Source organism: Bubalus bubalis, chromosome 2, assembly GCF_019923935.1.
Source record: "Bubalus bubalis isolate 160015118507 breed Murrah chromosome 2, NDDB_SH_1, whole genome shotgun sequence".
NCBI classification, from domain to species: Eukaryota; Metazoa; Chordata; class Mammalia; order Artiodactyla; family Bovidae; genus Bubalus; species Bubalus bubalis.
The window spans coordinates 167,444,486-167,460,598 of NC_059158.1; the positions used below are offsets into that span (position 1 = coordinate 167,444,486).

A 16,113-nucleotide genomic window follows, 5' to 3' on the forward strand; every position below is an offset into this window, starting at 1 on the left:
GTTTGGAACATACAATTTAGACTTTATCAAGGAAAACCAGAACGTGACTAGCAGAAATCACTGAATTTGTTTGTAATACATATTGCTGCTTGGGTAGAGAATTGTGTGATAAAGCCAGTAGTATGGGAGGCCATGGTGTAGTGGGTAAAGCACAATCTTAAGCAATTGATGGACCAGGGTTCAAGTTCTCCTGGTGTTGACTGTGTGACCCCGAGCAAGTCATTTATCCTCTCTAAACCTCAGCTTCCTCATCTGTAAGATAGGATAGTTGAGAGGTTGAGGGGAGCTCATACCACAGGGTTCATACTGTACCTGTCATGTAGTAGGTGTTGAAGAAATGTTCATTTGCTAACATTATTGCTCCATTAGTGAGTACACAACTGTGCGTACTCTGTTGCTAAGTCATGTCCAACTCTTTGCAACCTCATGAACTGTATCCTGCCGGGCTCCTCTGTCCATGGATTGCCCAGGCAAGACTACTGGAGTGGGTTGTCATTTCCTCCTCCGGAGGATCTTCCAACCAAGGGACCAAAACTGTGTCTCCTGCATTTGTAGGCAGATTTTTTTACCACTGAGTCACCTGAAGCCCAGTTGGACCAAATAACCACTGACGTTCCCTCCTAATTAAAAAAAGTTGCTCCATAAAACAGCTATTGAATATCTGCACTGCACCCACCCCTGTGCTATGAGACTAAAAATACCTCCTAACCCCTAACTTCCAGTTGCTCTGGTTGTCAGTAACAGTACCTTACATTTTATATCTCTTTGTAGTTATATCTCTTAATTTTTCTCTTAAGATTTTTTTTGAACTTTTAAAAAGTCTTTATTGAATTTGTTACAATATTGCTTCTGCTTTATGTTTTGGCTTTTTGGTGTGAGGCATGTGGGATATAAGCTCCCTGAACAGGGATCAAACCCACACCTCCTGCCCTGGAAGGCAAAATCCTAACCCCTGGACTGCTAGGGAAGTCCCCTATAGCTCTTACTTTTAACCCTTAGAGCAACCCTGTGAGGCAAGTCGTCTCATTCTTCAACTGGTGGGACAACTGAGACCCACGAGAGCAGAGCCCCGTGCTGGCAGGTGAATGCAAATCAACAGAGGTTTGGTTTCAAGTCCACCCCAGCGCACCACCGCATGGAGGACAGTGCTCCCTGGAGCCTCAGAATCACGCTTTCCCAAGCCCGGGGGCGGCGGGGCGGGGTCGGGGGTCACTGTCTATGCTCCGCTCATGTTCCTCCCATCTGCAGATCACACGTCTACCATGTAACCTTTCCTGTTCCCCCCACGCACCCCCGAGCCAAACCTAAGGCAGGCCATGGTAGGTTAAGGAGTAAACTCACTTTGGCTTGAAAGAAAATGAATGCACCAGAAAAAAACACAGTTGTTTTTGGAGGTCATCAGAGAATTTTATATATAATAAGTGATAGTATAAATTGCAATACAACATTTCAATGTCGATAGCAAACCAGGCACCTTGCAATTGTTACATGTTGAAAAGTCTTTAACTTTACAACTGTAGGTTAGATAAAGGGATGCAATTTATCAGACACGTTTCACATTTTTTTCCTATGAATCATTAAATATTTAAGCACCATAAAATTCAAGCATTTCACATGGATGTGGCAGCCAACCTTGGTGGTTGAAAATGCATTATGCAGAATCTCTGGCAGATAATAACAGTGGCAATTGCAGAGTACTGATTTTTAATGTCAATTGTTTTGTTCCCTGAAGAACTTCCTGATAATGATCCTGCAGGAAATGGTGACTTTTTTCACATGTGGTACAGTAACCGAGAATTGGAATAAAATAGCTTTCCCAAAGACATTAAGAGTTGACCAGGTATAAATAATTCTAATCAGTAATTTATATGCCCTGTGAGAATCATGTTCTACTATATAAAGAATTCCAAGAAATATGTTTTTCATATGAAAAGGCTTGTTTTAATTTGGAGATGTGGCCACAATAAATGTACAAGGTCAGCTACATGCCGGACATATAATCTTAATTTTCAATTCAAGAGTACACATTAAGCCCCATTTTGGAAATGTGGGAAATGGGGGTCAGGGAGTTGGTGTATCACCCAGGGTGCTGCCGCTGGAAAGGGACAGCTGAATTGAAACCTAGGTTCAACCAACTTTAAGGCCACATCTTTCCACTGTTCTTGCAGCCACACCAAATAAAAGTAACAATGATAAAATTAGGCTGCTGAGCTGACAGAAGAACAAATCCATGTAATTTCCTGAAACACAGAGAATGATTTGTTCTATTATAATCTCTAAGAGGCTCAAAATAAAACCCTTGATAAATCCAGTTTTAGTAAACCATTCTGTTACTCTCTTCCTCAGCACCAATAACATGTACAGATTTTGTAGAGGGGATTTTATGCTAGGACACTCAAGATCACGAGGGAACACAGCCTACAGCATGAGTTACGACATATCACATTTCCACAAAGAGTCTTCTCTCATTGTCAAATCTCTCAAATGTTATTTCTAAAATTTCAGTTTATGGAAAAGTATGCTACGTTTCAGGGGAGCCCTGGTGATGCTGGGGTAAAGAAATCTGCCTGCCAGTGCAAGAGACATGGGTTTGATTCCTGGGTCAGGAGGATCCCCTGGAGAAGGAATTGGCAACCCACTCCAGTATTCTTGCCTGGGAAATTCCATGGACAGAGGAGCCTGGCGGGCTCAGTCCACGGGGTCACAAAGGAGTTGGCCATGATTTAGCAACTAAACATAAATAAGCTACATTTCAGGAGTGGGTGATGGTTAAAGTTTATCAGTCTGCTTTCTGTGAACAATTGTAAGATGAGATTGTGCGTGTGCAGATAGGTTGTCACATTAAAATTATGTGAAGTAAGAAATGGTTTGTACTTGTAACCATTTTGTCAATGAGAACCAATACCCAAAGCTGAACATCTAATGTCTAATGATACTGATTTGAATTGTCAGTGAAGAAAGAATTAAAAGTCAATAACATGCTCAGCTCTATGTGAGCCCTGAGCATACAGCAATGAATGAAGCATGGCCCCTGCCCTCTGGGCTTACATTCTAGCAAGAGAATGAAGGCAGAGGGATGAGACGTTACAGGAGCTGTGGGGAAAGCATGAGAGAGTGAGCAAATCCCTGACTTGTATTGGGAGCAGCAGAACGGAGGCCAGGTCATCGTGGAGAAATGCACACAGTCCTCCCTACCAGCTAATTCAGTTTAAAGATAAGCTGTTGTCTGCCAGGTAAACTTAGGGGGTGGGACAGGGACATCGCTGGTGGAAAGAGCAGGAGCAAAGTCACAGAGGAACGTGCCTCTGTGATGAGCACAGAGTTCCCACAGGCCTTTACCCCCTGTGGGAAGCCATCTAGACTTCGTGGGCAGTGGGGTCATTTATCACTGCGGACAGTGACTGCAGCCATGAAATTAACAGACACTTGTTCCTTGGAAGAAAAGCTATGACAAATCTAGACAGTGTATTAAAAAGCAGAGACATCGCTTTGGTGACAAAGGTCCATATAGTCAAAGCTATGGTTTTTCCAGTAGTCATGTATGGATGTGAGTTGGACCATAAAGATGGAACGCCAAAGAACTGATGCTTTTGAACTGTGGTATTGCAGAAGACTCTTGAAAGTCCCTTGGACTGCAAGGAGATCCAACCAGTTAATCCTAAAGGAACTCAGCCCTGACTATTCATTGGAAGGACTGATACTAAAGCTGAAGCTCCAATACTTTGGTCACCTGATGCAAAGAGCTGACTTGTTGGAAAAGACCCTGATGCTGGGAAAGACTGAAGACAGGAGAAGAAGGTGGTGAGATGGTTGAATGGCATCACTGACTCAATGGACATGAGTTTGAGCAAGCTTCGGGAGATAGTGAAGGACAGGGGAGCCTGGTGTGCTGCAATCCATGGGGTCGCAAAGAGTTGGGCACGACCGAGCAACTGAACAACAAAAGCCAAAGACTAACAAAATCAAGTTTGCATCTTAGAGAAATGATGAGAATTTGAAACTGGAGGCAGCAGCTGGGAGATGTCTACTACACAAGCAGAGGTGAAGGACAAAGTTAAGACAGGTGCAGTGAGGTCAGAGACGAAGGTAGCAATCCACAGGAAGTGACAACTGAAATTGAGGTCTGGGGGAATCTCAGAGTGGAGGGATTATGGTGGCTAAGCCTCCCTCTGCTGGCAGCATGGATGGGCTCCACTCATTGAGAATAAGAACCTGAAAGGAAACACCCTGACCCCCAGCTCATAGCAACTGTCTTTGGGCAGTCCAGAAGCATTTCAACTAACTCGCTGGGGGAGAGGGTTTGGGAGGAGCTTTTGATAAGGATAATCACCAGTAAGGGATTAGGAGAAGAACTTTAAAGCTTTGTTCATCCTTCAGAGAGAAAGGAGAGAACACTGATGGGTAACCAGATAAAGAAACTAATGGCCTAAAAAATAATGTGGTTTTCTAATGCCAGATAGTATTTTTTCCATAGTCTTGCTTTTTCAAGCATTGAAAATAATTTTTCAAAATCAGCAGGCAGCATTTGTACTGCATTTAGAGTGGGCCCTTGCGATACTAGCATTTTGAAATCAGCCTTGTACACTACCTTGGACTCACTGTGGAGGAACTTGTCCACTTAATTCAGGATGTTTTTTTTTAATTTATTTGGCCAGTTTGTTAAGATAATATTCTGATACTAAAATGAAGGTGTTTAAAATAGCAAACAAGATATGTTTTCTTATGATCCATCAATCACCCTTCCGTCTTCCCAGAAAATGTTCTCAGAACAATTTCATGAATGAACAAGATGAATTTTTGGAAGGCCTGAATTTAGGTAATATATGAGAAAACTTTTGGAATCAGAAAATTGTAATTATAAATAAGGTTGAAATGGGCTTAAATTTCAGGTGTATGCAAATATTTAACATGCCATAGCAGAGTTTAAAAAAATTAATAAAGGGTCAAATGAACTAGGAAATATTCTGGTACATCAAGATAATATTTTCTCTTAAAATGTACATTTTTTTTCTCTTTTTACCAGGAAGCAGCCTTAAAATAAATTGCCATCCTGAGGGCAGCCCAGAGCAAGATTCATTTGAAATATATATTCTGCATATAAGAGCACACTCCCAATCAATATTTGGCAAGAAAAGCATTTCTTATAAACAAAGTTTTAATTATTATTAAGTGCATTGAAACTAACCACTAAAATGAATGTTACTTTCTCATGGGAAATTTCTTTAGTTTTCTCTAAAATACCATTTTTTTAACATGAGAAAAGGGAATTTAATAAAAGTCTTTTCCAATAAGCCTTTTGATTTTCAGGATTAGATCACAGAATTCTAGCAAAATAGAAGACGTATCCTTTTGCTAGACAGAAAACTACTCACTATAAAATGACATGACCTCTAAGCTTTTATTAAAAAAAAAAAAGAGCCAAATATCAAACTGCTGCCTTGGTCTAATACTGATATAGAATACAAGAATGTTTTTAGGATAGGAAAAACAGGATGCTCCTGTAAAAACCAATAACATAACATAAGATTCAAGCTGTAAGTTGTCTTTGTTTCATTTAAAAGTGCCAGGTCTTTGGCGGGGGCCGGGGGTGACGATGACTTAAATGAATCTTCTTACCTTAGTTTAATTAAGTCGGCCCTTCATTTTCTCCCAAGCGCATAATGATAGCTCTGTCACTTCCCTGCATGAGATGCCATTATGTGGATGGAGGGAAAGTGTCCTTTGTGGGGCTGTGGGGCGGCTCTGTAGGCGTACCCAGGGGAGGGAAAGGGTCTGCTTTGTGTGAACGTGGCCCCATGTGGCTCCAGGCCCATTAACACACACACACGCGCGGAAGACAAGTTGGACCCCAACTGGGCCAAAGCGGTCTGTTTGGAAGTTCACTGCAGTGGGGAATCAATTTTTGTGAATCACTGCCTTAATATTCATTAATAGCTTTTAGGCTCTTAATCCCTTATTGAACATATTTTTGCCCCATAATTGCCACTTTTCCAAAGGGTTGCCAAAGTAGGCATTTCTATTCTCTGAAAAATGCAGAAGGGAACATAATGTTTTATGTTCATCTGCCATGTGTTTTATGCTAATGTTTCATCTCTGGAATATAGCAACCATGGTCCTTCATGGCATAATGATTCATTCTGCTTTGAAATGAACTGTTAAGGCTGGCTGTGTGGGTTTTTTTTTTTTTTTAATCTCCTTGGGTCATGGTTTTACAATTATTTAAAGTGCATGGAAAAATAGATTACAGAGGAAATCATTTTGAAACGTAGGAAATCTCTACTTCCTAGTTCATTTGCTGGCCTATTTTTTTTTTTTTTTTTTTTCTGTAACATCCATCCAGAAGCCCACTGTATTATAGAGTAATTGACTTCAATTGTTTGAGTTGCTATTAACCAATGAATGAAGTTTCCAGTAATGTCATTTGTAATCTGGCTTTTATCATCTATTTGCCTTCCCCTGAATTAGCATACTTTTAAATAAAGCCAGCTTTTCCCACTATCCTCAATGAAAGAAGAATATCTGGGTTTCATCTAGATTGGTAGGTCCAAACAAATCCATATGTGTAGCACTTGCTTAATCTGTCCAGAACAGAGGAAGGAATTATATAGTCCTCTGGGAATAACCACATCGAAACAGAAAGAACAGCTAAACCAGGAGTCTAAGATGAGCACCACTGAATCTCTTAGCACATCCTAGGATGTCTCAGCCTCCTGGCAAGTTTCTCTTGGCGACCTGATTGTGAAAGGTGGGATCTTAGCTATGCTTCACGCAGACCTGGCACCTGCTGATTTTCTGGCGTTGAGCATGGCTTTCTTTCAAGGTGTCCGGTAACGGTGCAGAGGAAAACTGCAAGTCAGGTCTCACTGTTGTCAGCCAGAAACTATACTTGTTGGCAAAAAAGTGGCAAGTTCCCTGCCGGCCTTGGCATTCCAGGAACGGTGCAGCTCTGAAATCCTCTAGGCAGCTGCCTGGGGACATGAGGGCCTGCCCGCCTCCTTGGTCCCCAGCGCCTGTGTGCTACCCAGACAACAGGAGAGAATTAGGGCTCAGACATGCACAGACAACCCCAGATAAAACCAGTGACACACCCAGGTCTGAGCCTGACTTTACATTTTCCCTAAAAATCATCCCAGAAAGAAGAGACTATGATCTGCTAAGGGAAGGTGGCTCAGTGGTAAAGAATCTGCCTGCAATGCCAGAGACGCGGGAGACATGGGTTCAATTCCTGGGTCGAGAAGATCCCCTGGAAGAGGAAATGGCAACGCACTCCAGTATTCTTGCCTAGAAAATCCCATGGAGCAGGGTAGCCTGGCAGGCTACAGTCCATGGGGTCGCAAAGAGTCAGACAGGACTGAGCAAGCAGGAAAGGATGGGCTTCCCCGGTGGCTCAGTGGTAAAGAACCTGCCTGCCACTGCAGGAGATCCTTGGGTCAGCAAGATCCCCTGGAGAAATGAATGGCAGCCCGCTCCAGTATTCTTGCCTGGGGAATCCCACGGACAGAGGAGCCTGGCGGGCTGCAGTCTATGGGGGTCACAAAGAGTCGGACAGGACACAGCGACTCCATAAGGACAACAAAAGAAAGGGTACATGGGAAAGGAGATGGGTGCACACACAAAAAGAAACCCCAAGTGAAAGTGAAAGTGAAGTCGCTCAGCCGTGTCCGACTCTTTGCGACCCCATGGACTGTAGCCTACCAGGCTCCTCGGTCCATGGGATTTTCCAGGCAAGAGTACTGAAGTAGTGTGCCATTTCCTTCTCCAGGGGATCTTCCCGACCCAGGGATCGAAGCCGGGTCTCCCGCACTGTAAGCAGACGCTTTACTGTCTGAGCTACCAGGGAAGCCCCTTTCACTGCGGGCTGATGCAAATCCATCCTCTAAATTCTACCCAAATAATACAAAAATGCATCCACAATAAGCAGAAAAGAGTGGCCTTGTGTCTCAGCAGGCTATAGTTTCGGGTGGCCTTCATGACCCTCATGCCAAACTGTTGCCCATCGGCCCTGGATTCTCAAGTTACTGTCCAGTCCAGATGGAAGGGGCGCAGAGTGGGTCTTAGGGACGACGGAGGTGCAGGGGCTCACCATGAGGAAGGAGTACCCGATCCAGAGGCTCCTCCAGGTCCGCGGACACGGGGGGATGGACTGGTCTTGGCTGTGCACCGCCACGGCCTGGGCGGGGGCCTCGCACACTGCGCAGCGGCTGATGTACGGGCGGATCTCATCCTCCGAGAGTGGAGTCATGGGCAGAGGCGCTGTGCTCGCCAGCCAGTAGGACCTGTCGTTCCTCCGGGCATAGTGGCACACCTGGTGGATGTTGCAGTAGGCGAAGGGCAGCGTGCTAAAGATGGGCAGGCAGGAGCCCGCCAGACCTGGGCAGGGGAGACCACATGGAGGCTGAGTGCTCTGCTCTGGGATGAGCTTCCCTACCCGGGCCCTCTGCAGACACTCGTCTGGCATTGGCAGGGGGTGGGGGATGGGGTCGTGGCGGGGTGGGGGGCCCTGACCAAAGCCTGCTTCTGTGGGCACCTGACGACTTTGGCGGCCTGTCGGGTCTCACGGGTCAGGCTGCTTTTTTTTCCTGGATTGCTCTCCTGAGTCAAGCAACAGGCCAGGATGCTTGAGAGAGAGACGTGAGCACACCTCTTCTCCAAGAGCTTCAGGAATTTTCAGGAAGCTGCTAGCCCGGCTTGGTGGGGGTGGGGAGCTGGAGGAGCCAAGGGGGCATGGGAATACAGCAAGACAAGCCTTGAGAAGTGGGAGCTCCCGGGCACCCAAACCGGATGGCTGCAAGAAGTGAGTAGAAGCCAGAACCTGAATTCCGAACAAGGTTTGGCCAGGTTTGGAGATGGTGGTGATGGTTCAAAGGAAAGGCCTGTTTATACAGCAGTAAAGAGGGTCAGAGGTAATTAGGGAGCACGATCTCAAAGGACTCAGAGTTCAGCCCTGGGGACGGCTGGGAGACCAGGTCTGGGTCTATCTCTAGCATTGCTGGAGTATTGAGTTGGCCAAAAAGTTCCTTCTGGTTTTTCCGTAGGATTACACATTTTCAGCCAACCCAATAAAGCAGACCAGAGGATGCAGGCTTTGTCCATCTCATTAAGGAGTTTGGATTTTATTCCAAGAGCTCTGCAGAGTGCGGCCACAGTGGGGTGGCTGTGGCTAGAGCAGGGCAAGGGAGGGGACACTGGTGGTACACGAGAGGGCAGGTGCCCCCACAGGCCTGCATGCTTTTATCACCCCCACCGATAGTGGGGGTCACGCCCAGTGACAGGACACACCTCACCGCCAGCTGAGCCTGTGGGCACAGCCCTCCTGCACCCACCACTGCAACCACCACTGTCTTAGGGGGATCCTAAGTGTCAGCACCTAGGGACTCCACCCTCAACTTAGAAGTCAGTTCTTGAGGCTTAGGAATCCACTATTGGAAATTGACAAACAGTGCTAAGGAATGATGCTCAAAGTAAAGTTCTGAGTAAGTAAAGTAAAGTAAGCTTTACTTTTCTCAAAGTAAAGTTGTTAAAGGGTATAAATTTGCAACTAGTAGATACATAAGTCCTAGTGATCCAATGCCTAGTGGAATGAATATAGACAACAATATTGTAACATAATCATCAAATTTATGAAGAGATTAGATCATAATTATCCCCACCACAAAAAAGAAATGATAACTATGTGATATGATGGAGGTGCCAACAATCGATACAATGAAGTCATTACGATATATATATATGCATCAGATCAACCCTTGTACACCTTAAACTTACATCATGTTATGTGTCAAATGTATTTCATTTGACAATGAATTCCAAAAGAATACTGGAGTGGGTTGCCATTTCCTTCTCCAGGGGATCTTATCGACTCAGGGATTGAGGCAGCATCTCCAGGAACCAACCATATCCTGATTAAATCATTTACATTGGGAAATAAAAATTGTATTTTATATCAGAGTTATACTTACTGAGGAAGAATTATTTTTAAACTAATAATATGTAGTCAGATTATAATAATTATTAAAAATTATAAATAGCCTAAATTATAAAATAATTATTTTACAATTTTATTTTATAATAATTATAATTTAAAATTTTATAAAAATTAATAATATTAATCACTTTAAATTTTATAATAATTAGTATTTAAAATTAGAAATAAAAATATAATAATGATATAGCTAGAATGAGCTTTCTTGGCACCTCACAGGGTCATAGGTATAATAGAATTAGTTGAGAATTAGCATGGTAGTTGAAAAAGAAAAAAAAAATCTCATAGAAGATGAGTGATCATTTAAGATGTTGATGAATCCATGAAACTAACCCAAAAGTTTTGCTCATAAGCAATGAACCTGGGTGGCCACATGCCGTCTACGTACCTAGGTCTTGATTGTGAGCTCTCTCCTGTCCTTCCAGGTATAGCAAACTATACCCAGTCCAGAGCCTGGGCATGCCCATGGGGCAGGTGGGTTCTCCATCCGTCTGACTGTGGAGAACCAGGAGGAAGCCACTGAGGTATCCCGGGCCAAACCCTATGGGCCCAGGATCCCCCATGGGCCCAGGAGGGCCTGGAAGAATAAAAAACATAAAGAAAGGTGGTTTAGGGAGTTACGTTTAACAGATATTTCCGAGTACCTCTGTCTGGTGCTATGCTAAGTACCCAGAGAACAGAGAGGAATGTCCCCCTCACACAACTGCAATGCACCCCAACAATTCAACAAGGACATGGTTTAGCAGCTTCTAGCTGCTTGGGTTACATCAGCATAGAAACAGCTGAAAATACCTGCCCTCCTACACTTACATTCTATTTGAAGAGGAGAAATGACAAAGCAATAAGCATAATGACAAGGTAAACTATGAAATACTTAATAAAGGATAAGTGCTGAGAAGAACGATGGGGTAATGACAGCCAGTGTGGGATCTCCCAGACTTCTCCAACTAGATCAGGAGTCTGCTATCTGAAAAGGTGAATCTCAAAAGTTGGTCTGTCTTATACCTCCTAGATGCGTTCCATGGTTCTCCCATACTGTCAGTTCCATTCTAAGAAGGACAAGGGTTTAGAATCCATTGTGTCTGTTGTTTAGTCGCCAAGTCATGTCTGACTCTTTGCAACCCAGGGACTGTATAGCCCATCAGGCTCCTCTGTCCATGGGATTTCCTAAACAAGAATGCTGGAGTGGTTTACCATTTGCTACTCCAAGGGATCTTTCCAACCCAGGGATTGAATCCAGGTCTCCTGCATTGCCAGGTAGGTTCTTTACTGCTGAACCAGCAGGGAGGCCCATATGTTTTGCTTTGTATCTTTTCTTTTATAAGAAAGGGAGGTGGAAGAAGCCCAAATTCTAGATCTCTAACTGGCTGGTGGGAAATGAACAGCTGTACAGAATATGAGCAGGGACATCTCCTTTGGCCTCTCTAAGGGGGTGACCTACTGAAGAAGGTCAGTGGCTACTTCTAATTGCCAAAAGCAGAGGGTGGAATTAGACTTTGACACCTTTAAAAAAGGTGTTTGTTAAAAGTTTTTGTTTCTGGAAGACTGGCTGCTCTTCTCATCTATGCTGTAAACCAGAGGCTACAACCTGGTAGCTTGTGGGCTGCATCAGGCCTGCTCATGTGTTTTGTTTGACTTACCAAGATTTGATGAGTTAAGATTTCAGATTAGAAAAGCAGAGTATACGGAACAGTGGGCCCACACTTCTACATGGCCACAATTTCCATATAACAGAAGCCAATCTCTGCTTTCAGACTGCAGCCCCCATTTTCCTGAGGCCCCTTCCTCAGCATCCCAGCTCCCCCACACCCCTTCACCTGCTTCTCATTACTAACCTGGTACTGCCAGATACTCTCCACAGAGGAGACTGTATCTGGGAGTCTTCAGGCCCTAACATATTGCTTGATGAGTTATATTTCAGATTTATATTCTAAAGGGTCTTATCTGCCTTCACCGAAGGCCCACTCTCAAGTATTTTTAAAGAAAAGCCTTGTATTCTTTTTAAGTGGCATCATCAATTCAATGGACATGAGTTTGAGCAAATTCCAGGAGACAGTGAAGGACAGGGAAGTCTGGTATGCTGTAGTCCATGGGGTCGGCAAAGAGTTGGACACAACTGAGCAACTGAACAACAAAATGTATTGATGGCTGTATGATAAGAGGAATGAACTCAGAAAACCAGAGACCAAGTGATTCAGCCAGTTATAGACGTGAGACCACCCCTGCCGACCCTAAGATCTTCAGTACAGCCTCTCAATGGTACAGCCATGCCAGGCTCACAATGGGAAAGTGAACAGCAGAAATGGCTGAGCCTTTTACGATAATGAACAGTGCTTTGGAAGAGTAATGGATACAAGGCCTTGACCCGTTTTTATGATAGCCGAGTATCAGTTAGAATGTGGGGGGTCCATTCGTTTCTGTTCCTGTTGCTTTGTCTCCCTAAAGCCTGGTGAGCTGGTATCTAAGGCAAATGCTTGCGAGGCCAGGGACCTTGTACACAGTTCTCAGATTCATTGGGCCAGAGAAAAGAGAAATGGAAACCCTTTACCTGGTGCTCCTGGACAGCCTGCTTCTCCCATGTCACCTTTATGTCCCGGAGGCCCAGGGGACCCTGGGAGGCCATCCTCACCCCTCCTGCCATCCAGCCCAGGCTCTCCTTTGCATCCTGCAGGAAAGTTCACAACAGCAACGGTGACAATGACGTGACACCTGCTAGGCTAGCATTTACTTCCTGAATCCCACTTGGCAGCCTGGGCCTCCCATCTGGACACACCTGCATTAGCTCATTCATTTTGCAGGTATGTGAAGTTGGGATTATACCACCTCTTGTTGGCTGCTGCTGCTAAGTCGCTTCAGTCATGTCCGACTCTGTGTGACCCCAGAGATGGCAGCCCACCAGGCTCCGCCATCCCCAGGATTCTCCAGGCAAGAACACTGGAGTGGGTTGCCATTTCCTTCTCCAATGCATGAAAGTGAAAAGTGAAAGTGAAGCCGCTCAGTCGTGTCCGACTCTTCACGACTCCATGGACTGCAGCCTACCGGACTCCTCCATCCATGGGATTTTCCAGGCAAGACTACTGGAGTGGGTTGCCATTGCCTTCTCCGCCTCTACTTGGCAGTTGGGGTAATTAAGACTCCAAGAGGTCAAGAAACTTGACCAATTAAGGCCAATGAGCCAGGAATGGGCAGAGCCAGGGTCTGAAGCCAGACCAGCAAGGTGTTGAGTGAAGCATTTTCATATTTTCTTCATAGTCTTGTATTTGGACCTGGTTGGGTTTTTTTTTTTTTTTTTTTTTTACACTGAACATCTATGGCTTTTGTCTTTGAATATTTTCCTTAATAATGATGCTTTAGAAGCCTGAGTAGAGGAATGAATACAACTGAACAGCATTCATTTGAGAGAAAGTCAGGTTAAATTTAAAGCAAGAGAAGCAACTTTTAAAGACCAGCTATTTGTTGAGGGTTCAAGGCACTAGGAAGCAGGGTAATCTTTTTATGTGAAATTATCTGATTCAGTCTATACAGCAGCCACATGACTAGGTGCTACCACTTGGGGAGATGGAGGTTCAGAGAGGTCACAGTGAGGGTCACGTGTGCAGAGGACATGGACCCAGCAGGCCAAGTGCACAGGCTGTGCCGGGTATCACCAGTCCCACGCTCGGGACAAGCCATAGGGCTCAGGAGTGCTCCCTGGGGCCCCGTGAGCTAGCTGTCACCCTGAGACTTGAGCAGTTCTTTCTTTAAGCATTTGGTTTATTTTGGCCAAGGCATTAATTCATCAGCAGTGATCTGTTTTGGTCTGGGAAGCAGATTTGGTCCCTGCCTGTGGAAGAGCTTGCAGCCCTTACCGTAATTATATGAATTACTAGCCCCTCGAGGTTCCCAGTGTCTAATCTCTCTCCCTTCCTCAACCATTGTCCTTCTCTAGGCAATCTCTCTCTCTTTCTGCCATAAATCAGCCTAAAACCAATCATTATGTCAAAGAGGCTTCACTCCAGGAACTGCCCCACTTTTCCGCGTGGGGCTGTGTTCTTTGAGGCAGCGGGAGCCCCCTGAGGGAATGGAGGAGGGGCTGCCACACTCAGGGGACCAGATCTCTCACTCACCTCCCCTCTCACACAGGCCCCCCTTAAAGCCATCTGAAATGCATGCCCCCCCAAACCTTTACATTTTGTATCCCCTGCCTGAGTGGCCCCCACAAACCTCCTCTTTTAGTCCCACAACCAGCAGCCCCCATACCTGATGTTGGTTGCAGTACATTCGTGCTGGCTTTTGAGGCGCTGTCATGTCACTTCCTTACCTCTTGGATCATAAATTCTCGTGGAACGCGCTGCACGCCTGGACTGTGTTCTTACATGGTCATCACTCAGTAAGTGAGAAAGGAACCCCTCTCCTCCTCCCTAGTGAGGGGAGGGGTGCCCCTCCCTGTCTAACCAGGCAGACGCCTCTTCCTAGATGGCGCTGCTCTCTTTCCACCAGCTTCAAAGAGAGTATCTGTTAGTTTGGAAGGAACCTAGGGCCCCGTGCTGACCTCAGAACATTCTTCTCTTTCCCATCCAAAGACATGATTCCAACACATGGCCACAGGGTGATTCAGGAAAGGGCTACCCAAGGTTAACGAGCCAGCAAACAAACAGGTGTATTGCAGAGAAGGCAGGAGCCGTTTCTTCCCAAGTCCCCACATGCAGCAAGCCCACTGGCCATCTGGAAGAGTCCCCCAACCAGATGTTACGATATGGGCTTTGCTCCCTTTCGAGGAAGACAAACGGAAATTGTAAGCGGATGATGTTTTCTGAGCCCCAGGAAGGAAAGCTTTTGTTAACTTGACATGTAGGCCCAGAGCTTTTCATCTGGAACTTATTTGCAGGAACAGAAAAACAAACGTGTGCTCAGGGGAGTCTGACTCTGCAACCTCATGGACTGTAGCCCACCAGGCTCCTCTGTCTATGGGGTTTCCCAGGCAAGAATACTGGAGTGGGTTGCCATTTCCTTCTCCAGGGGATCTTCCTGACCCAGGGATCGAACCTGCGTCTCCTGCATCGGCAGGCAGATTCTTTGCCATTGTGCCAGGAACAGACCTACATCTGAAAGCCCAGCACTGTCAGATGGAGTCCCTCCTCTGAGAGGGTCAGGTGTTGAAGATAAACGCTCCCAAACAGGATGTAGGGATTGTCAATGAGACAGTAACAGTTCAACCCAGAACGGAAACCACTTTTGAGTTCATCACAGGAAGCCTCAGCCTTTGAGGGCCACTCGGGAAGGATAATTGTAGAGATGAATGAGACTCATGAGGAGAAAAGCATCAGACCTTCTGTTATCCAGGGTTCTTAACAGATACAAGTTTTACTTGGTGTGGCCATTACCCACTCAGATTGGGCAGGAAGGAGCCAGAAGTTCATTTTTTTCTCTGTAGATCTCAGCTGCAGCACTTGGCTACAAGATCAGCTCAGAAATGAAAGAGGTCTTGATGGAAAACAGGAAGAAAACCATATTATTTTAAGCAGAGGTAGTACTTCTGTGGGGCAGTTGATCCTTCACAACCAAACTCAGGGTAGTCCTTAATGCCCTGCTCACCCTGCTGAAAGAATCTCCTTCAGAAAAGGAAAGATGACCCAAACCAATAAGGGTTCCCAATTTCCAAATTTGCTGGCATACAGGATGCAGCACTTTAACAGCATCATCTTTTAGGATTTGAAATAGCTTAGCTGGAATTCTGTCTCCTCCATCAGCTTTGTTCATAGTAATGCTTCCTAGGGCCCACTTGACTTCACAGTCCAGGATGTCTGGCTCTAGGTGAGTGATCACACCATCGTGATTATCTGGGTCATTAAGATCTTTCTTGTACAGTTCTTCTGTGTATTCTTGCCAGCTCTTCTTAATATCGTCTGCTTGAGTTAGGTCCATACCATTTCTGTCTTTTATTGTGCCCATCTTTGTGTGAAACGTCCCCTTGGCATCTCCAATTTTCTTGAAGAGATCCTTAGTCTTTCCCGTTCTATTGTTTTCCTTTATTTCTTTGCTTTGTTCACTTAAGAAGGCCTTCTTATTTCTCCTTGCTAGGCTCTGGAACTCTGCATTCAGTTGGGTGTATTTTTCCTTTTATCCTTTGCCTTTCTACTTCTCTTCTTTTC

The 16,113-nt window shown here is 45.1% G+C and overlaps 2 protein-coding genes across 20 annotated transcripts in view; one reads left to right on the top strand and one right to left on the bottom strand.

Annotated features, from left to right (window-relative positions):
- Positions 1-16,113, top strand: part of RHBDD1 (rhomboid domain containing 1) — a 208,987-nt gene that overhangs the window by 139,252 nt on the left and 53,622 nt on the right. The window lies entirely within an intron of this gene.
- Positions 5,380-16,113, bottom strand: part of COL4A4 (collagen type IV alpha 4 chain) — a 151,344-nt gene continuing 140,610 nt past the window's right edge. For 7 of the 9 annotated variants that reach the window (XM_006047128.4, XM_006047131.4, XM_006047127.4 and 4 more), the window contains 4 exons: positions 12,531-12,647; positions 10,371-10,559; positions 8,084-8,370; positions 5,380-7,017 (listed from right to left, as the gene is read on the bottom strand). In XM_006047128.4, coding sequence (XP_006047190.3) covers positions 6,754-7,017; positions 8,084-8,370; positions 10,371-10,559; positions 12,531-12,647 — 857 coding nt within the window. In that variant the 3' untranslated portion in view covers positions 5,380-6,753. The remainder of the gene's footprint in view (positions 7,018-8,083; positions 8,371-10,370; positions 10,560-12,530; positions 12,648-16,113) is intronic. The other 2 variants (XM_044937900.2, XM_044937899.2) reach the window with 2 other exon arrangements.